The sequence below is a fragment of the Medicago sativa genome, chromosome 5 (assembly GCF_051527215.1).
Source record: "Medicago sativa cultivar Bolivia chromosome 5, Bolivia_mono, whole genome shotgun sequence".
Classification (NCBI taxonomy): domain Eukaryota; kingdom Viridiplantae; phylum Streptophyta; class Magnoliopsida; order Fabales; family Fabaceae; genus Medicago; species Medicago sativa.
Window position 1 is genome coordinate 14,027,927 of NC_140753.1, and position 22,269 is coordinate 14,050,195.

Below are 22,269 nucleotides of genomic sequence, written 5' to 3' on the forward strand. Positions count from 1 at the left end.
ACACATGAAAATTGACTTAAAAACATGAATAAAAAATGGTGATTGAAATTTTTTGGGAACTAAAAGTTGAAGAATTTTTTTTAGAACTAACTGAAATTTGAAATATTTATGAAAACTAAAAACATATTTAACTGTATTTTCTAACACACATCAATTTAGTTCCCAAAAACAATTTCAATGCGTCCACCTTCAAAAAAAGTTAATATAAAAGATGCATCAAAGATTATTAGTTCTATTTTAGATGATCAATTTGAACATTCAACTAAATATTCATCATCTTTCTTTGAGCATATCGACTCTTTACATCTTGATACACCTGTTTTACTGTCCAAATCATCATATTCAACTAAAAATAGGGCGCATCTAAACACGACTCTTATCGTACAAACGCTAGAACATCGAATCTAAACAAAATTTAAATTTTTTTTTTTACACAAAATTTACTATCTTCTATATCGTTAGCGGCTACTTTCATGATAGCACAGTAAACTCCAAGAAACTCCAAAGAATCATCTACAAGCCAACTTGGACAAAAGACTATGTTTTTAAGTATTGAAGGGGGTTCCTTTAGTCTCAGATGCTTTGTTATTTGTTTTTGTTTAGGCCCAGGCCCAGTTATTGTAATTAGGTCTTTGACCTATTGAGTATTTAAGGACACTGTTCCCCTCAGAGGGGATAAGAAATAACTCTGCCGTTTTTATTTTATTCTTTCTTTTGTTTCATTTTCTTTGGCATTTTCCTAGAATTCAGTGATATCCATACGCAAATCCATCATTTCACCAAATGTTAACTTGTGCCCTTAGGACACAAGATAAGGATTTTAAAATAGAATTAAATAATAAATATTGCATTGGAAAGATAAGTTTTTAAGCTTTTAAGGTTATGAATGCAAAATTTCCAAAACTAAATTTCTATATTTAGTTTCTTATCTTATGCCCTTAGGGCACAAGTTAACAAGACCCTACATTTAATTATGCAAAATAAATAAAATAAAGAATTACACATATTCTCATAAGTATACTTAGAATGTATACTTATAAGTGTACTTTTAGAGGACATAAAAATTCGTGTTTTTTTAATGTGTGCATCTGAAGTCGTGTTGGAGGGTGAAGAAAGTTTCTTACTCCCTCCGTTTTAAAATGAGTGTCGCTTTAGCTAAAAAAAATTGTTTTAAAATGAATGTCGCTTTCAGTTTCCAATGCAATAATAACTTTTTCTTTTCAATTATACCCTCCAATTAATATTCTGCACACTACTTCCAAAGTATTACTTTTAAAACTAACCAATAGTTAATAAGGATAATTTGGTAAAATAACCATTCTCTTTCTTTTAATCATTGCATTTCTTAATATGTGTGTAAACACCTAAAACGACACTCATTTTGAAACGGATGGAGTACATTTAATTATCTGTCACCCCTTGTATTGGTCTATATGTGCACTTCAATACTTCATCATTCATTCTCTCAAATAAAATAAAAAAAACACTTCATCATTCATTTTAACAATGGCTACTTAAGTTGGGCATCAAGCGTCTCTTTGTATAAGCATGGACAAAAACAAAATTCAAAGCCAAGAAAGGAAAAAAAAAAAATTACACACTTAACCAAAAATTGAGAGCAGTATTGGTGAGCAACTTAACTTGTCCAAGTTGATGGAAAATGACATATCAAATGTATCACGCAAACTTTACATAATTCTCAACTTTGAATGAAAGTGACCATTATTGTTCGACTTCAATGGAAAAGGCCAAATGGAATACAAGCTAAAAAACAAAACACAGTATTATCACTTTGCAAATATACATGACTTAAAACATGAAGGGAAAATATTCTCCAAATGGAGACATTTTCATTATTGAAAGTGAAACCTAACATCACCTTAGTTCCTTGTTTTTCAAAACCACCTGAATTTCTAATCAGACCAAAAATGTGTCCTTTCCGCCCCTTTCTGTTCTGAATTCAGTTTAAGTGTCTTTATGAGAGTTGTAGATGTGGATGTTGGTTTTCATTTGTCTTTGATTTGACTTCATTTGAATATCTACGACGCTCGATATGATCAAAATAGTGCACATGGGTCATATTGTACTTTTATGAAATTTCATTGCACTTATAAACCAAAGAAAAAACAAAACTACGCAAAATACTTGGTTAATGAAGCTAATGAGAGAACATAAACCTTATCGAATTCAAAAACAATTTATTAAAAATAAATCCAAAATCAACACCAAAGTGAAAGAAACAAACTAAACAATTGTCTTAAATGACCCTAAAAACTACATTTGAAGAGAAGTCATCAATACTAAAGTAGACAACAATCCATTTGTGAATTTCAAATTGCATGAAAATTCTTCTTAATTAGTAGCTCAAGTTTTTCTAATTTTTTGCTTAAGATATAACTTCAAACTTGTGTTGTATTGCAACATAGCATTACAGTAGTAAAATAAGCCCACATGTCATGGATGTCAATTAACTCCAAAACCAATGTTCATCTTGTATGTGCTTACTTGTGTTTCCGTAAGACGTAATGGATTAGATGTTAACTAATGATCTCATAGCCTTTGGAATGCATATCATCAGTTTAAAAAAAATATATTAGATTCCACAACTGTCATGGGGTTATATGTTATATACTTTTAACTATTTGTATCCTAATGGAGGTGGCAAAGGTGAAATGGTCTATAAAATATGCTGACACACTAAGTACTGAATCTTGAGGAAATGACAATTGTGTTGTGTTTAACATAAAATATGCTGCATGCAACTGCCAGCTTGAATGGTCTTTTTTCTTCTTCTTTAGAATGAATTTGTCCCATGTTTTGAGTCCCACATCGTTCTGCTTAGAGTGAATATTATGGAGCTTGTGGTATAAAATGAACAGACCACATAGTTTAAGGTCCATAGCCAAAGTTCATTAAAACTGTTACTTGTTGCTTGAACCTTTGCTTAAATCGTGGTTTGTATTTCGAATTCACATGGCAAAAGTTCACAATTCTATGTCTTAACTTGGGGAAACCAACCATGATTTAAGTTAATGAAACTTTGGTGACAACCTTGTTTTTATCTCTTCTTATTGGTCAAAAACAATGGAGAGAGAAAAAGGAAGAGATAAGATAACAATATTATGTGAGTATGAGAGAGAAAGTTGTTCAAAAGTTGTCACAAAATGGTTGTACAAACATTATTTCTCTTATATGGACTAAAAGTTGAATTAAATATTTTTAAAATGGCATGTAATTATAATAAGAAACACATGATATCATTAGTTAAAAATGATAAAATATCAAGAATGAATTTTTAATTCTATCAAGATAGTTTCTAACTCAGCCTATATTTAAGATAGGAGAAGGAAATGGTTTATTTTATCATATTCTTTTGGTGCAACAATCGTGAGATTTAAGCGATATATGATTAAGATATCACATTATGTCTCTCTATCTTGACCATCAATCTGACCCTAAGCGTCTTTGTATATAATTCATGCATGGGAAAAACAAAATCCAAAGCCAAGAAAAAACTACACATTTAACCAAAAATTGAAAGCAATAACTGGCGAGCAATTTAGTATAATCCTCAACCCTGAATGAAAGTGACCATCATTGTTTGACTTTAAAGAAAAAGGACAAAAAGGACAAACGGGATGCAAGCCCTCAAACAAAATACAGCATTATCACTTTGCATATATGCATGACTTCAAACAGGAAGGGAAAATATTCTCCAAAAGGAGACATCGAAAGTGAAATACATCACCTTAGTTCCTTGTTTTCCAAAACCACCTGAATTTCTAATCAGAAATGATTCCGGTTGAATTAACTTCTAAGCGTCTCCAAGTCTGATAAGAAAACTTAATTAAACACTAATTATATGCAAGCATGTGTATAAACTATTTACAATCAAAATGAATTAAACAAAAAAAATATTATAACCTTTGTATAAGTTTTTTTTCTATAAACTATTCTAGAGTTTCAAAAAATAAACTGAAAACAACTTATGATATATCATAAGCTCTTCCAAACACTTAGGCAAGTGCTTATGTCATAACTTATCAGATAAACCCAGATAAACTCTTCAAATACCCCTTTAGGTTGACTATAGACATTGCAATCCACATTTAAGTCACAGCAAAATTATAAAGGTCAATGACCAATTAGAAGAGTTTGACAGGTTTTGGTGTTAATGTACAACTTGCAAAATATGGTTTTGTTTTTCTTTGTTCCATCAGATGATGCTAATTGCTAGGTTTAGGTGCTTCCAACCGTAGAAAATTCTGTTTTTCAATAACTCTGGCTCTGTGCCTTCTCTTGAAAACATCTTGCCTGAATCTCTTGGTCTCAATTTGTATGTCCATGAAGGGCCTCTTCTCTATGTTTTCCTTTTCACTTTCCAACATCTTTTGCCTTCTTATAACTGCCATGGCTGCATCTTTATCCTCCCTTTCCTGATGTTTTGCCTCTTCCTGCAGAGATGTTGCAATGTGTATAAGGAGTTCACTTGAAGATTGTTAGGAAAAGTGAAGCATAAAAGAAAATAAAGCGAAAGACGAAGATTTTATAGACCAAATACTTTATAGGCTTCAGTGCATGTTTGGATTGGCATTGAGACCCGAATCACGGTGAGCCACCGTGATTTTGGCACAAAAGCTACTCTTTGTAACTTAAACAAAATCACGGTGACATTGTGATTTTATCAAACTCTTCGCTCATCCAAACATATGCTAATTGACAACAAAAGTACAGAAAAGATTTGTATAAGGTTACCTATCTAAAGAAGCCTCAGATACTATAAATTTTCATGTTTATATTTCAACCAAATACTATAAGGTTTGCAATCACATTAAAATGACAGTCATGTTCGAATATCTAAATATTAGTTCAAGAGTTGGCTGTAAATCATAGAAGTTTTCTTGGAAATTGATATGTATGTATGTATGTATGTATGTATATAGCTCAACAGAGATTCTTAAAGTCATAATAATAAATAAAAAAGTGGAGTAGAACCTGAAGATCATGAATGAGACTGTCAAGTGATTTGATCTTCCTATGAGGCCAGCGAGGAATACCAAATTCTCTGCACTTCCTTTTGAGAACAGTAAGCCCAACATTTAGATTCTTCGACGCTTCTGCAATTGGCATATCAAAGTACTTGGCCAAATCTGATAAAGTAATCTTTGCAACATGGTCACTGGCTGCCCTCTTTTTCTTTCCTAAAAAACCTGCAAACACTCACTTTATCAATTAGATATAAAATGTTAAAACATGACATAATTAACTCAACATTAGGAAGAAGTTATGCATTGGCAACATATTTATTGCACTACAACTTTTTTATCTCCATGATTCCTATTAATAAAATAAGTGTATAAAGCTAGGACTGAGTTGTTGGAATAAAATGTTCAAAAGCAGGAACAACGCGATAATTGACTGGGAGCATTTGAATCTAAACCCGGTGAACTTTCAAACCTGCTGAACTTTCAAAATTTGTCTCATCATCCAGTAACTCAGCCTCGTCTTCTTCATAAGGAAGAAAATTGAGATCCTGATTAAGCACAGGCAAGACTTTTTTTAGTGGTTGGAAATCATTGTTGTTTCCTTCCAATTCTTCCCTTGCAGAGCTCTCTGGTGTATCTTTTCGTTCCTTCTTCGGTTCCAACTTGTATATCATGTGGAGATCATTAAGCAGGTTTGGAATGGCCTGAAGCTTTGGATTCCTGAAAATTAAAGAAGAACATGACAGAGGAAGTTAGGACAACCAAGAAATCAAAAAACATATTCAAGTCAAAGCATTAATTTTGTTACGTTTGTTATGATTAAAATATGCACTAAAAATAGTTACAGAGAGATATATTTTCTAAATTTTATGCCATCCATTGTTGAACCATGCCCTCAAATTCTAACTTCACCAAAAGTATGTTGTGGAACAGTTAGGGAAATGGATACCCTGCAGTCAACATTTGCAGCAGCCGCAATTGCAACTGTAGGATGAAAATCAGACAGCTCGGATTTCAAATCGTATTTGGAATTTGATTCAATAAAGTTAAAATACAAGTCATCTGATCTTCATCCAATGCCAAACATTTACTGCACCATTTCGTAACTGTAAGGAATCCGGGTTCAAAAATCAGTTACCAATGGCCACATACATAAAGAAATCAATACTTGAACACATGTACAGACTACAGTTATCTAATCTAACAAACAGGACTGTTACTTATAACTGAATTTGAATCTTTATGTTTATGAAAAGAAACTGTTTATTATAGAGTGATTCGCCGTTACTTGTGTAGGGACTTTATTTTTCATTCTCATAAGAGCTCTGAAATACATTTATTAAAGCAGGGAAACCTTGGTCAGGCCTGAAAGCTAAGGCCCTGTCAGGATAAACAACTTAGTTAAGCACTTATGTAAAAACTATATTTATAACAAAAGATGAACTAAAGTCGAATTATTTTCATATATGTTATAAGTTGTTTTCATAAGCTATCTTGGCGAGCTTATTTCAATAAACTAAAAACAGATTATGTACATTTCAATGTTAACAAATTATGTACATTTCAATGTTGTCAATTGCAGATTACAGAAAATAGCGTTTTGTTCAAATTCCGCCATGCAACACTGCCATAGCGCCGCTATAGTTGCTATTTCACAACATTTTATACAAAACAGTGTATCGTGGAACAATAGCCGTTTGTTCAAATTCCGCTATGCAATAGCACTATAACACCGCTGTAGCCGCTATTTAAAAACATTGGTACATGTCATAAGTTATAAGTTCAAATAAGTGAATCCAAACAAACCCAGAATACATAATCATATAATCAAATGAGACAATTCAAATTCAATAAAAGGGTAAGTAGATATACATACCTTGTAACCAACAAAAAGGTTGGAATGTGAGAAAATTGAGGGACATTACAAGCATGAAAAGCAAAAACACAAAGCCAAACTCCATTCTTATACCCTTCAAAAATCTCTTCAGAAACAAAAGATTTCAACAACCTAAGAATTGGAGTAGCTTTCATTTCAACATAAGAACCATTCTCAGAAAACACAAACTCTCTTTCAACTTCCTTTTCTCCTCCATCACATTCACGGTACACATGCACGCTTCTCATCAACTCTATAAATTATTATTCACACCCCCCAAAAACAAAAAACACCCCACAAACAAAAACAACAAAAAAAAATGAAAATTATCAATAGCCCATTAAAAAAAAATCAAAATTTTTAACAATTGAAGATGAAAATTGAAAAAATAAAAAATGGGTATTGCATTGCATGTACCTGGTTGAATAGTGTTGTTGAAGAGAAGAAGAGTAATGAGCGAGGAATCCATGAAGATGAAGATGAAAATGAAGAAGAAGAAGTTGGAGAAAGCATGAAGGAATGAATGAAAGAGAAAGAGAGAGAAAAAAGCAGCTTTTAAGTGTAAGTTTGCATGATCTTCCGCTTTTTTCGTTTGTTTTTGGATCAGTTATTGTACTTTAGTAGTCCTTTTCCTGCTTTCATTCACTTGCTTACTTCATCACTTTTCATTTTTTTTTTCTTTAGGAAAAAAAAAATTGATTTAATAAATATATACTATAGGTGTAATTTAATTTTATATTAACATACTCTTAAAAAAAATTGGGAAATGTTAACTTGTAAACTTGAAGTATAAGTTAAGAAGGCAAATGTAGAAGGTTTTTCTTGAAACTTGTGCATTCAAGAACGAAAATAATTCATTTAATAAATTATATATTATATAATATAGGTGTAACTTAATTTTATATTGACATGCTTTTAAAAAGATTATATCGACATTTTTTTACAAAAATTTTTTATATTGAGATTTAATGAGAGTCATTCAATTAAAAACAATAAAATGTTTGGTCAAAATAAAAAAAATAGTGTCATTCTTGACCAGACTTTAATATAAATCAAGCAATTAAGTTGAAATTGTTAATAAGGTTCATCAAAAGATGAATTGTTCATGAGAATATGAATTTGATTTTTGAGTGGAACAATTTTTGATAGGTTTTATTTACCTCACAATCGAACAACGTATTAATAGGATCTCTTTTTCATGAGAATTAGAGTATGAACGCCAAAGAAATTTTTTTACAATTATAACAAAATATTAATAAATCTTGTACTCTCCGAATTTATTTATAAAAGATATTTTGAGTGTCCTCGTGAACTTAACTCAGTTGGTATGGACACTGCATAATATATGCAACGTCTGGGGTTCGAACCCTGACCACCAAAAAAAAAAGATATTGAGTAAAAAAAATTATTATATATGATCCAAATCTTGAACTAGATACATCATTTTTCGTTAACTCAAATATCTTTTATAAAAAATGTTCGAGAGAGTATTAAGACTATGTTTGGTAAACATAGTGAAATATATGATCCAAATTTTGAACTAGATACATCATTTTTCGTTGGTAAACATAGTGGATAATTGATAGTTTACAATTGATTAATGATGATTGATAGCTTATACTAGTTGATGACTAACGAGCAATAGATGATAAACTAATAAAAATGGTTGGTAAAATTAACGGTTAACTAATTGATAAATGAAATTTAAATTAATTTTTATTTTTGTTCAAATTTTATTTTAAATGTATTTCATCCTCGTGTTTACACTTAGAAAATATACAAACTGCTTGTGAGTTGTGACATGTTTGTAAACTTCTTGTTTTTCTTACATGATACATCTTTTTTTAATAAAAAGTGACAAGACATATCTTTTTCTTTTTGAAAAATTTATTAAATATATTTTCTAAACTTATTTACATATTTTGACACATTTTAATAATCTAGGGATTATTTTGGTCAAATGCTTGAAACAGTTTGATTTTGGAATAAACAATAAAATAAAAACCATATTAAACCGTTTTTATATTGGAATACATTAATTAAAGAAACTACTCGTAATGCTTGACATGAATGAACCATTCATAAGTTGGTTTGCATTGGACTAGAAAATAATGGCCGTCAGTTTAAAATTTACAGTATAGGAGGATTTCATCACTTGAAACCTCCTCTGGTTTTACTTTTACAGCTTTGGAAACTGTTAAAATTCACACAATTTGAAGCGATTGTTCAAAAGCAATAAATTTTTGTTTTCAAAACACACTCATGGTTAAAATTGCTCTATTCCCCATCTCATAAGTGATTTATTTGACCATATAGAGGATTTCGGGTGGCAAAGGGATCTAGCTCCCTCCCTACCCCACATGTTATACTCATGCTAATCTATGTTAGGGATAGAATATAAAAATGGTGAATTTTGTATAAAAAAAACAAGTTTGATTATGTATTAATTAAGTAAATGGTCACTATAAATATTCAAAATTTTGTTTTTAGTCCATATAAAATAAAATCACACTTTTTAGTCTCTGTGTCATTTTCCTTTAGTATTTTAAGGACAAAAAATGCAGACGTAAAATTTTTACAAGGACTAAAAATATTTTGTAGGAACTAAAAACAAAATTATGAATATTTATAGGGACCATTTACTTAATTAACCCTACTATTTATATAGTAACATTTTAACCATATCTTTTTACTATTATATAAAGATAAAAACCATACTCTCTCTAATCCTTATTATAAGAAAATCTATTAAAAAAAATGGTTTCTATTGAGTATGCCACAAAATTGGTTTCTGTCTTTGTAAGTGTAAATACGGGGATGAAATACATTTAAAATAAAATTTCCCTGTCTTTGTCATAAATTTTTCAATTAAGTCCCTCGTCATTTGAAAAAAAAACATAGAAACATTGGTCTAATTGAGAAGCTTTTGACAAAGACAGGGACTATTTTGAAATTTTAATAGAGTTAGAGGCTAATTTGAGAATCACTTGCAAAGACAAAGACATAGACCAAATTGATTGTTTACTCGGTTTTTATTTATAGGGGTATTTTAGTAAATGACACCTATTTTATCATTAAAATCAACACTATTAATCATTTTCTTAATACTCGTGCAAAACTCGAATGAGACATCTAATATGAGATGGAGGGAGTATATTTAAGAACGGATGGAGTAATTAAATGTACAACTTTTGAGACAAAATTTCTACAATAAGATTTGTTTTGTTGTTAAATATAATATTTTCACAAATTTTAATATTCATTTTTACTATTTTTTTAGATATATCTTTTATTAATACTATCAATTTGTTTAGTCATATATAAAAGATACTCCCTCAACTTGGTTGATTTATGGATTCCTCGGATTATAAGATGATATGTAGGCTAATTTACACGAAGACAATAATCGCTTATGTAGATCAAATGATTACGCCGAGAAATAGACTATGTTTCTCAGTGGAGGTTCTAGATTACTCTAAAAAGTGTCAATCTAGTGTAGAAAGGTGAACTACACGATTTCACTTGTGTGACATTGTGGTGGAAATGTCACATGACATTGCCCAATCATGACACGTGGATTTCTCATTTTTAAATAAAACAAAAAGCCCTTGTAAAAGAGAGAGAAGGAAAACAAAAAACCTATGTGTAAAATTGTGGTTGGCCAATGTCATGTGACATTCCCACCACAATGTCATACAAGTGGAATCTCTGAACTACTACTTAAAAAGACATAAAAATAAAATAAAAATCAAAACGATAAAGGAAAGAAAAAAATGTAAAGAATTGTTTGATTTGTTTATGTTTTGAATAATCTTTAAATGGGGTATTTACAGACTTAGAATAACTAAGCAACCTACTTTAACATTGTTTGCCACATTTTTGACCCACTATCTATGATATTACGACATGTATGATCATGACCAACATCATTAATGTAAGTAACTACCATGTAGGCTGAGTTGGGGGTGTTATATCAGTTATCCATGTCCTCCATAACCCTATTATTAAGAAAATAAGTCTTTATGCACATTCCGGACTTAGTCAACTTATATCTTGCTCATGGACTGAGTTTAGGGAAAAAATTTACTTGTACAACTGAGTGTTTGACTAACATCTACACATGTTATCCACCTTTCTATTTTGGAGGGGGTGGATGTTTGACCACGTTCTATATTTCAAACTGGCCTTGGAGTTAGTTCTATCCCTTTTTCTCCCCCTTTGATCACTTCATTTATCATGTCACATATGTAGGAAAGTGGTTGTATAACCTTTGGACGTGGACAAATCTATGTTAGAGCCTCTTGGACTCTAATTAATCATTATCATGACCTCAATAAGATTTAATAACAACCTCGGTCTATTGCGACTTGGTAGTCACCTTCGGTCGTTAGTTAAGGGAATGACTCTTTAACTATGAAGTATCAACCATATATTCATTAGAACTAGAATCATCGTCAAACATATTATGCATTGCATAATTAAGTTTTTTTTTTGTTGAAGAGTTTACATTTCTTCTACTTCTTCTCTTCTTTTATTTGTTAACTTGGCAAACCTTTCCTCCCAACTGTGCTAATTCAATAAAAGTTTGATTAACTAATAGCTTATTTTTAATATAGAATTTCAACCCACTAACAACCCTTTTGACCACCTCTACTTCCAAGATAGGTGTGAAACATTTGACTTTCATCTATCTAAACCTAGAAAGGTAACCATCTAACAAATTCATTAAATTTCCTATAGACATTGAACAGATCTTTAACCTTAAATTACCCCTAAAGAACTGTTCATGAAAATTGCTTTTCAACTGGTTCAAGTCATACTCCTAATTGGGCCTTAAAATTAAAAACCAAGAAAAAAAGAACATTATTTTTCAACGAATTGGAGAAATATATCATTTTCAAACCTTCATAGTCAAGTTCTCCTAATTCGATCGTATATTCAGCAACATGTTTAATAATTGATTCTCCACTCTCACTAGAAACCTTAGTAAGTTTACGAACTTTAAAATTTACCTTAAAATTTTCGACCGTTGTATCCAATTTAGGAAAGGAGAAATGCCTTTGATTTGGGTTTACACAATCTAGACCAACCCTATTAACAAGTTGGTTCACATTCAAGTTGGTTCATATTCAAATTGATAAGAATCCAGTCTAATATATGTTTTTTTTTGTTTGAAACAACATAATTTATTAATAACCAAATCCTTGCACAAGACGAACAAGGACTGGTAAAACAGAAACTACAAAGCAAAAGGCGCCGTATATAGACGGAACACCCAAAAGAAAATGCATAACCGTACATCTTAAACACCAATAGAAAACAAACATTCATAACCAAAACAACACCGAAACCAAGCTAAACCCCTACAAATCAACATAGTCAGAAGTTGAGCCAAAACCTCACCGTCCATTGGGAATGGCCACAGAAACAAAATCCATACACCTATCGCTTGCTGCTCACACCAAAGTAAATCCAAAAAACCATCACACCTGCGGAAACCCCTAACAACAACACCTTTCTTTCTCATCACCACAAACCGCACATCACCTTCTCATCACCACAACTGAGCAAAATTCCCGGCTAATTCAGATTCCACCACCAATCAATCCTCAGATTGCCGGAGAAAACAAGCCAAAAACACTTGGGTCAAGAAACTGACTCCCGATCTCGAATCAAAAGCGATCGGCCCACCAGACTTCAGAAACAAGTCACTAAGGCACCCCTCAACTCCCGCAGCTTCGGAGAAGACCCCTTAACTATCCCAAAAACTTGTAACTAGAAGCTAACTTCCGATCTCGAAGCAAAAGCGATCGGCCCACCAGAATCCAGAAGACAAATCTCAAGGTAGTCAGCAGGTGGAACAATAGTGCAAACAAAACTAGCTCGAAAACAACCCAAAAAAGAACTACCCAAATCAAGCCACAAACCAACGCAACAACCCCAAACAAACACGAGTAAGCAGCGACAGAGAAGGATCCATTATCCATGGTCATAACAAATTCAATTACTAACCAAAAAAACGCGAGATTCTAGCACAAACAAATGACACCCAACAAAATAACAATAGCACCAATTGATGTACGATTATGCCTCCCTTTCATCAACACCCTCAACCTATATGATCAACCCCATAACTCAAAACAAAAACTCCACCTTTAAAACCCCTTAAGAGCTAACACCACCCAAAAGATGCAACCACCACTGCTAAGCCCAAGCAAACACCTATAACACTTCACCACCGCTCTTTCAAGCCACCGTAACAACCCCAAAACACCGTACAAAACGCCACATCATCACCCATAGGCCTCCCAAGACCCTTCACCAAAACAGATCCAAAAAAACATATATAAACACCTATGTTCCTCTTCCCATCCCTTTTACAAAACACTACCACCAACAAAAGTCACAGAGCTTTGTCGGAGACATGAAATCATGGTGGTGTCATTCCAACATAACCAAACAGCAACAAACGCAACAACAATGGTGTTTGCAAAGGACCAAAACAGCAACCGACCACCGCGGCGATGCCGACAGTGGTTTTCAGAACATTCTACGAACCATTTTTAAATCGTACCTGAGCTTTACCGAAGCTGAAGCTAGTGAACAGAGCAAGCATCTAAACACGCAGATCTGAACTCGGACTGGAACCCACGAACCGGCAAACCACACAGCACGGCAACCTTAGAAAGAGCGGCAGGGACACGTTAAGAAACCAAACAGAGGTCGCAAAAACAAAACCAACGAGCACAGCAAATGGCGGTAGCAAACCCCACAAAAAACAACCGCAAAAACCACTTTCCAAACCCATTTGAGTTCTTGAACAGTGACGGTGGTACGGAGGAAAGAGATCTTCGTCGCACCACCACTGTCACCATCTACATCTTGGAAAAATAAGTTTGGATGTGTAGGGAGGTGAGGCACGTTAGTTTCTTAGAGAGAAGATAGAGAGAAAAGGTTGTAGAGAGAGAAGTTTGGCTTGAGATCCTAACGTTATCTCTAGAGTTGTTGAGAAAATAAGTTCAGTCTAATATATGCTTGAAATCGAAAACCCAAACAGTGTCTAATTATCGATATCTCGAACGGTTTAAGCCAGAAAAAATTATGATTACGAAGAAGAAAGGAAATCCTGAATAGTCTCATGCAAATTTGGGAAGAGTTGTGCATTGGTTCAATTATCCCTTAAGAGAAAGAGAAAGTAGAGGGAATTACATGTGCCTCACTTTAGATGTTTTTTAATTTGGAAGATGGGAGCCATTAGATTAATTTAATTTAACGGATGAGATTTGGTGTAAGTTATTAGACTTACACCTGGTGTCAACGGATTCTGCCTCATATATATATATATATATATACATATACATACATACATGGGGGCTGTTAACTTGCACCCACCTAAAAACACTAAGGTGCAAGTTAACAAGCTGCATCTACTTGTACTTTACTAAAACACTCTTTTGTCTCTATTAAACTTTATTTTAATTAAAAGGACATTTTTGTAAATAGCATAAATAATATTTGTTTATAATAGAAAAACATGAGTGTTTTGGTAAATAACTAGTAGGTGCAAGTTAACAAGCTGCACCTACTTGTACTTTACTAAAACACCCTTTTGTCTCTATTAAACTTTATTTTAATTAAAAGGACATTTTTGTAAGTAGCATAAATAATATTTGTTTATAATAGAAAAACATGGGTGTTTTGGTAAATAACTAGTAGGTGCAGCTTGTTAACTTGCACCTTAGTGTTTTTAGGTGGGTGCAAGTTAACAGCCTCCTATATATATATATATATATATATATATATATATGGGTAATGCTAATACACACCCACTCTAATTTTAGAAGTTGTGCATTAGCATTCTACACTTACTTGCTTTATACAAAAATACCCCTTCTCTCTTATTTTAATTGCCGCAAAAAGCATGTCCATTATGGTAATTTTATCACTCACCCCATCTCATTCCATCATCAGTTTCTCTCTCTTTTTCTCAAAAAAAGAAGATCCTCCCCACGCACCTCTGTTTGTGACGCCAACGGTGCAGGGATGGCTTCAAATTATTTGACTGAATTACGAAGTGGAAGGATAACGATGTCGTCAACCAACCAAGTTGCGACCGAAGAGTATAAAGATATGTTTTTTAGTTTTTGGGATGGATCATCATCTCTATCAGCTTCCATGGTTTTTCACCTTCCCATTTAACACAAACAAGCCAGCCACGTGAAGATTTTTAGGTGGGTTACTATGTATTAGGAACAACTATGTAGCATTTTTTGGTTGGCTTCCATGGTTATTCTGTCCATCTTCCATTTCAACACAAACAAGCCAGCCACGTGAATAATGATTGAACGAAGAGAGAGAAATTCTGGGTGTGTGAGAAAATGATGGAAGGATAGAATTACTATAAAGGACATGCTTTTAGTGGCAATTAAAATAAGAGAGAAGGGGTATTTTTGTATAAAGCAAGTAGGTGTAGAATGCTAATGCACACCTTCTAAAATTAGAGTGGGTGTGTATTAGCATTACCTTGTATATATATATATATATATATATATATATATATATATATTAACTATTTGTATCCTAAGGGTGGTGGCAAATATGAATTGGTGTATAAAATATGCTGACTCACTATTCACTAAGTGAGAATAAACTGTAGAAATAGAACCATCCGAAAGAGAGTAACAAAAAATATACAGCAACTGCCAGCTTGAACTGTCAATTTGAACGTTCAAGTAAATATTCACCATCTTTCTTTTAGCATATCGACTTTTTTGCATCCAAATACACTAGTTTCACGGTTCAAATTATCATATCTAACTAAAAAGAGTGCACATCTAAACACGACTCAAATTGTGCAAACACTAGAACATCGAGTCTAGACAAAATTTACTATATACTATATCGTTTGCGGCTACTTTTCACCATTACATTTATATATGCAAAATAAATAAAATAAAAAGCTACACATATTATCATAAGTAGAGTAATGCTAGCAACATTCTCTTTTAAACACCCTCTCTAATACTCACTCTCTTATTGGTTTAAATTATTGCGGATCTACACTTTGAAAATTGAACCACTACAAAGTGGTGGGACATACAATGATTTCATCCAATAAATGAGTGAATGTTAGAGAGTGTTAAAAAGTGAGTGTTGCTAGCATTCCTCCTCATAAGTAATACTATAAGAATGTATTCTTGTAAGTGTGCTTTCAAAGATATAAAAATTCGTGTTTTTTTTTAATGTGTGCATCTGAAGTCGTGTTGTAGGATGAAGAAAGTTTCTCACATTTTATTATCTCTGTCAACCCCCTTTATATTTAGTTATATGTGCACTTCAACACTTCATCGTTCATTCTCTCAAAAAAACACTTCATCATTCATTTTATGGCTACTTAAGTTGGGCATTATTGCATCACGAAGATAGAAAAGAGATTGAAAGTTCTAATTGTAATAACTTGCAGTGCAAGTAACTAGCTTTAGTTAGTTTGTAGTTAGTTACAAGAGTTATTATCCTATGCTTTAGGTACATGTTAATAAGCATGAGGATCTAAGAGCTTATAAATACTAGTTGTAGAAACCTATCTTAATTTTTTAAATGAAGTACAGCTCTGCCCTCAAACCCTAGATAAAACCTAAGCAAGCTCCACAATTTTAACCTGCCCACAACCCTGGCGGGAAAACCCTAGGACTTCTGTTAGAAAAATGACTGCATTACCCTTAAGTTTAAAAGATGTTAAGTGCAATACAGCAGGCGGCAAGTTGGCTAATTCAAAAAACCAATTCCATCTGACACGTTAACTAGGCCTAGGCTTCATGATGACTATTGCATGTGGGTGAATTTGCTCTGTCATCAACCACCTCTCTCAAAAAAAAAGGCATCAACCACCCCATTCAATTTCTTCATCCTAATATCACAACCTTCAATCATCCTCACTGTTAGAAATATCAATGGCGCCGGAGCAGTGTATCACAACCTTTCATGTCTTTCAAGTTTTACATCCCTCCTTCAATCTCTATTTTCTTTGTAACTTCTTCTTTTCTCCCTTTCTCTTTCTCTGCAAAAACTGAATAGAGAGAAACCATCACCACCTTCAATGGCTTTCAACTGGTATCGGAAGGAACACGATGAACAGGGATTGAAACCCTTTTGGGTTTGCGTTTTTGTTGGCCATCCACGCTCCGGCGTCGGTCACCGCTGTTTAGGATCTGCTTCCAGTTCTGGTTTTTTGAGTAGTTCTCTCTCTCTCACTCTCTCTCTCTGAGGTAACTGGTAAGCCTGTTTCAACCATTTGAGTTCCATTTCTCTCTAATTCTCTTACTGGGTTCCTGCTTTCTGAATCATTTCTGCCATCCACGATTTCTTTCACCATTGTGTTGCTTGATTTATTTATGATTCATTTGTTCTGGGCTGATAGATTCGATTCTGAATCGTATCAGAATTGGGGGTTGAAATAAGAGATTTGCTTTATTGATTAAAGAGTGGTGTTGTTGAGAATTAAAACTGATAAAAAGAATTGTGGGGTTTTGTTTAAGTTGTAATAAGGCTATGTATTTTGTAACCTAACAATCTTTTGTTTTGACAGGTTGTACAACACAGTTTGTTGCTGAATAATTTCTTTTGTTTTGACAGGTTGTATAACACAGTTTATAGAATTTCCTTAGTTGCAACCTAACAATATGTGACTCTTTTGTTTTTTGTTTCTTTTGTTTTTCTTTGATAGAAAAATTCAAGGATGTTTGCAGGACAACAAGTGCATCCATTTTTCTCATGTGTAAATTGATGAAGAAAGTTCAGGAGTTGACTGAATCAGGAAACAATTTATTCAAAGCTGAGAAGGGAGGAAAGGATTACATGTGGTATTATTCACATATTTGAAAATATCTAACTGAATTTACATGCCTTTTTTTTATTGTTTCTTTCCTTGATTTTTTTTATTTAAAGGATCCTTCCTTGAATTTATGTTATATTAATGGAGATAAGTAAACTGGATTTTCACTATAAAATTGATGATAATCTTGATTTTGGTGTGGAATTTGTTGATGTTGATGTTAGAATTTCGATCTGATTTGCGTCCAACAGAGGGACAAAATGCAAATTTGGACGATGTGTATGAAGTAGTAGCCAAACCTCCACTGGAGTTAGCCATGGAGTGGTATCAAGATTGTAGAAATGGGAATGTGATGTTTTTAGCTGTATGAAATTTAGCATCAAGTATGAGTCATTCACTTTGATAAAAGCTACTTTGCATTCGAACTGTTTGATAAAAGGATCACTAGAACTTAATCGAGGCAAGTCTCATTCTTATTTCCTTATATGTTCATTTCTTTCATCTTTTTCGTTTTCTCTTTTAGATTTATGATTTTTTTTTTTTGTATCTTATGGATGGCGGTGCTGATAGGTTTAAGTTCAAATGTTGAAGATGATGGAGAGTGAAGCTTTGATGAGAAGGTGACCCTTGCAGATGGTGGAACTACAAATTATACCCGTTCGAATACATTTGAGATACTCATCTCCCACCTCCTGATTTGATAAATCACGTTGAGTCCACATAGGGTACTTCCAGAAAGCTTTGTATTAATTCTGAATGCCCTTTGTTTTTCACATCTGTATTAATTAATCTAAGTTTCGTTTTTGTTTTTATAGTTGTCAAAGCCTCTAAAATAGATCATATGCTAGCAAGAGATGCATGATTTAATAGAAGTCGGGTAAGCCAAGATAAAATTGTTTTTATAATCAACTAGATCAATTTTCTGTGTTTATGATTGGTTGGCAGAAAAATTGAATTGTATTTGTTGCTAAAAATGTTTTACAGGTAAAATTGATATATTCTACACTAATCTACATCTGTCCATCCAAGATAAAATTAGTAGTTATAATTCAATTAGGTATACATGACATTATAATTGGTAGTGCTCTTACTTAAGCTTCGTGATTGCAATTATTCGTTCCAATTTCTTTGCTTTTTCTATATATTTCAGTTCTGTAGATGTGATTGGGTTCTTTTGTATATGAATGTGAAGTCAATTGAGACTCATGAGTTGTATTGATCATAAAACAAAAACGAGCATCTAAATCTATAGCTTCTAAAGTTGGAGCTTTGAGCAATTGATATATCACACATTTTTCATTTTTCCATATATATAGTTTACCATGCGTAGAATTCACAAATACATGATGCATAGTGAAAGACACATGTTTTGCTATTTTACTTTGTAAATAATTTGTTTTCAAGAATTTTCATTCTCCATAATGGATATTGTCTTTGGACATTTATAATTTGGTTATCTAATGACAGTATGAATGAAGGTAGATAGTAATTTTAAAAACTTGGTTGTTTGCTTTCCTTCTCTATTTGTTGATGTTGATATGTTTCTTTGAATTTCTACTATTTTATATCTTTATGGTTTTTGATTGAAATATTTATTCTATTTTAATCTTCATGTATCTTTGATTCTTCCCATTTTGTTCATCTATGTTGATCTAATTCTCTCCGAAAGAGTAAGTACTTTCTCTCCTTGCTATTCAATATGTAACTGAGTTACATTTGCAGTTAAAAAAAATATTTAGACTAAAAAAATGACATTTTTAATCAAGCATGTTGTCAATCGACTTATGATGATACATGAAGTGTGTTTTTTAAATGACATTGGTTACTTGGTTTTGAGCTGCAACATTAAGATGTCTCCTAACATGACAAACATTTAACCTCAATGGCTGCAGGGTAAGATTCACAACATTTTAGAGGCAACATCTTACACCTAGAGATTCGGCCAGCAGAGGATCCACTTCAATATATGCTCCAGCTTACAAGAAGAGAATTCGGCAGTACCAGTTCTGTCATAAGTGGCCATTCCCCACCCTTTCGACCCTCTGAAAAGTTGCCAGTATCTACAGAAATGTTTTAAATTCATGCACTTTCATGCTCAATTTTGGGAGTTGCTTAAGCATTTGGTGAGAATGTCTCTTGATATTTTGCTTTCTTTAGTCTTCAGAAATTTAGTTATACAAAAATGAATAAATATGGAGGAATTTTTGATAAAGATTTTATTTAAGCATTGGCTTATAGAAGTTATACATGCTTCATATCATGCACGACCTATGTTGTTCAATTCTACATGCTTTAAAGTAGAATGGCTTATAGAGTTCTATTTGTATTTAACCCTGCATAGTCCATTTGTTGTAATCATTGCAAAGATCATGTATTTATAAAAAAAAATTGCATTGTCCATGTTTTAGCATTGTCTTTTTAAATTACTGTGGACTGCTACATATGGTGTTCTGCACTTTCAAATATATGATATTGTCAAAATATACAAGAGAAATAAGATTTTATGCTACTATGATTTGGTTCTAAAAACATGTTTCAATTATAAACTGAAAGAATAGTCAAGATATACAAGAGAAATAAGATTTTATGCTACTGTTCTTTATATTAAGATTGTATGCTACTATGATTTGGCGGTAATAGTTTGTTGTTTAAATCATAAACAGAAAAAAAGCAAAGTTACATGCATGCTCTACAAGAGAGTTTGGGTTGAAAATTGTTGATGCTACATAAGTAACATTGCACGATCAAAATGAAATTGAAACTGAGGTAATGGTTGAAAAGAATAATGATAAGTTATACTTCAAGGATGATTGGCATGGCTTAGGTGAGAGATTCTTTACTATTGCAAACTACGTTGTTTAACCTATTCATTTTTTGCTTTTCATTTATTCATAGATTTTCATCAAATTTCTTATATACATGCTGGTATTCATCATTAAATTTCTATCATCCTCTTCATTTTTGCAGTTGGAAGCCCTCATAAGCAAGACAACAATAAAAGATGCAAACGTATATGCACGGGTACCAGTTGGATGCTTAGATGTTTTTTGAAGAAAAATGTTTTGTTGTTGTTAGTGACTGATATTATTACGTATACGCACGGGTGTAGAACACTTCGTTGTATTTAACGTGCCTGATATAATGAATCGTTAATTCATGTTATTGTTACTCATGTAATTTTGTAATGAAGTTTCAATTAGATTATATTTAACATGCTTTTAATTTACCATGTTCATTATCGACCCGAGCGAAGCGCGGGTGCACCATCTAGTTCAATTAATGAGAATATCAATTTCCACTAGTACAGAAAACACTTATTAACTCAGACATTTTAAAATGGGTTGCTATCCACTTGATTTAAAAAGAAGAAAAGTGGTAAGGTTTTTATCTAGAAGGAATTTAAATGGGGTAACCAGATTTAAAAAGTACTTCAATTTAATTAAAATAATAATACTAAAACCAAACACGATGGCCTTTGTTCTCAAGTTCATCTCTGACACTCAACTCTATAACTTTCTCTCTCAAGTTCATCTCTCCTCTCTGAAACCCTAACAAGTGTCCCTTCCCCCTCTCTCTTGCGACCACCGCATGTCTTCACCCAGAATCATCAGATCGCCATCCATGCTTCCTTCAGCTCAGCTCACGACCATCCTTCAAGTTTATCCCTCCGTTCAGCTCAGCTCAGCTTATCCTTCAAGTTTATCCCTCCGTTCAAGTTTATCCTTCATTCACTACAAAAATTTTGCATTTTGCGACACTTGATTTGCAACCTTTGCCAAAAATCTGCCTCAAAGTTCAAATTGCGACTGTTGTTCCTGAACAGCCGCAACTTTTATGTGTGAAAATTGAAACCCGCTTTACCAATCTCACACTCCCGCTTTGGCCCAAATTTCATTTTCACTCTCCCTCTTTCTCAAATTCACTCTCCCAGTTCCCAAATTTCATTCTCATCACTCCAAAACCCTAAATCCCAAATTTCATTCACAACTTTTTTCATTCCTCAATCTTCAGTCTCGATTGTCTCTCTACAATTGCAAAACCCTCAATCTCAGTTCCACTTCTCTAATTCATCCCTCAACTTCCAATTTCATTCCTCAGAAAAATCTTAGTTCTCAATTTTATCCCTCAATCTTATTACCCATTCTCTAATTCGAAAGAAGATATGGTGTGTATAAATCTGTAGAAATCCAACTCAATTTCATTCCCAAATTTGTAGAAATCTAACTTTAAGGTGATGATTTCACGCCTCTCATGGTTCTCATGCCTCATTCTCACTCATTCAACTTTCATTAACTCTCAAGTGATGATCTCATGCCTCCTGGTGGTACGCAGAAATCTCAGTTGAGAAGGGTTAAGAGTTAACCCCCGTTGAAGCACCATCATCTTCGTCTCACCCTCTCGGTTAATTTTTTTTTTTTTAAGAATTTAATTTTTTAAAATTATGTGCCTTTTTGGTTGATTTGATTTTGAGTTATTTTTTTGTTAATTTCATGATTTGTGTTTTGTGTTCTCAGTTCTGTTCAGTGTCGGGTTTCGCCGTCGTTCACACATCAGCTCTCATACTTCACTTTTCATTT

General features: G+C 32.9%; 1 protein-coding gene and 2 long non-coding RNA genes across 8 annotated transcripts; 2 read left to right on the forward strand and 1 right to left on the reverse strand.

The window, feature by feature from the left end:
* Positions 1 to 3,897: 3,897 nt before the first annotated feature.
* On the reverse strand, positions 3,898 to 7,469 carry LOC146920299 (protein RKD5-like). The gene is made up of 5 exons (XM_085713700.1): positions 7,279 to 7,469; positions 6,862 to 7,114; positions 5,458 to 5,705; positions 4,996 to 5,210; positions 3,898 to 4,454 (listed from the first exon to the last, which is right to left on the reverse strand). The coding sequence occupies exons 1-5, from the start codon at positions 7,328 to 7,330 to the stop codon at positions 4,227 to 4,229; spliced, it is 996 nt and encodes a 331-aa protein (XP_085569826.1). The 5' UTR covers positions 7,331 to 7,469; the 3' UTR covers positions 3,898 to 4,226.
* A 9,053-nt stretch (positions 7,470 to 16,522) lies between these two features.
* LOC146920300 (uncharacterized) lies at positions 16,523 to 20,921 on the forward strand. Of its 6 annotated transcripts, none has more exons than XR_015011730.1 (9): positions 16,634 to 17,133; positions 17,447 to 17,493; positions 17,585 to 17,720; positions 17,944 to 18,152; positions 18,263 to 18,417; positions 18,508 to 18,569; positions 19,585 to 19,815; positions 20,356 to 20,516; positions 20,660 to 20,921. It is a non-coding gene; the product is annotated as an uncharacterized LOC146920300 (long non-coding RNA). The 6 variants fall into 6 exon arrangements; XR_015011733.1 differs by having other exon boundaries at positions 16,634 to 17,126; XR_015011728.1 differs by having other exon boundaries at positions 16,523 to 17,133; positions 17,447 to 17,720.
* Positions 20,922 to 21,966: 1,045 nt separating this feature from the next.
* Positions 21,967 to 22,240, forward strand: LOC146920301 (uncharacterized). The gene is made up of 2 exons (XR_015011735.1): positions 21,967 to 22,093; positions 22,207 to 22,240. It is a non-coding gene; the product is annotated as an uncharacterized LOC146920301 (long non-coding RNA).
* Positions 22,241 to 22,269: the final 29 nt, after the last annotated feature.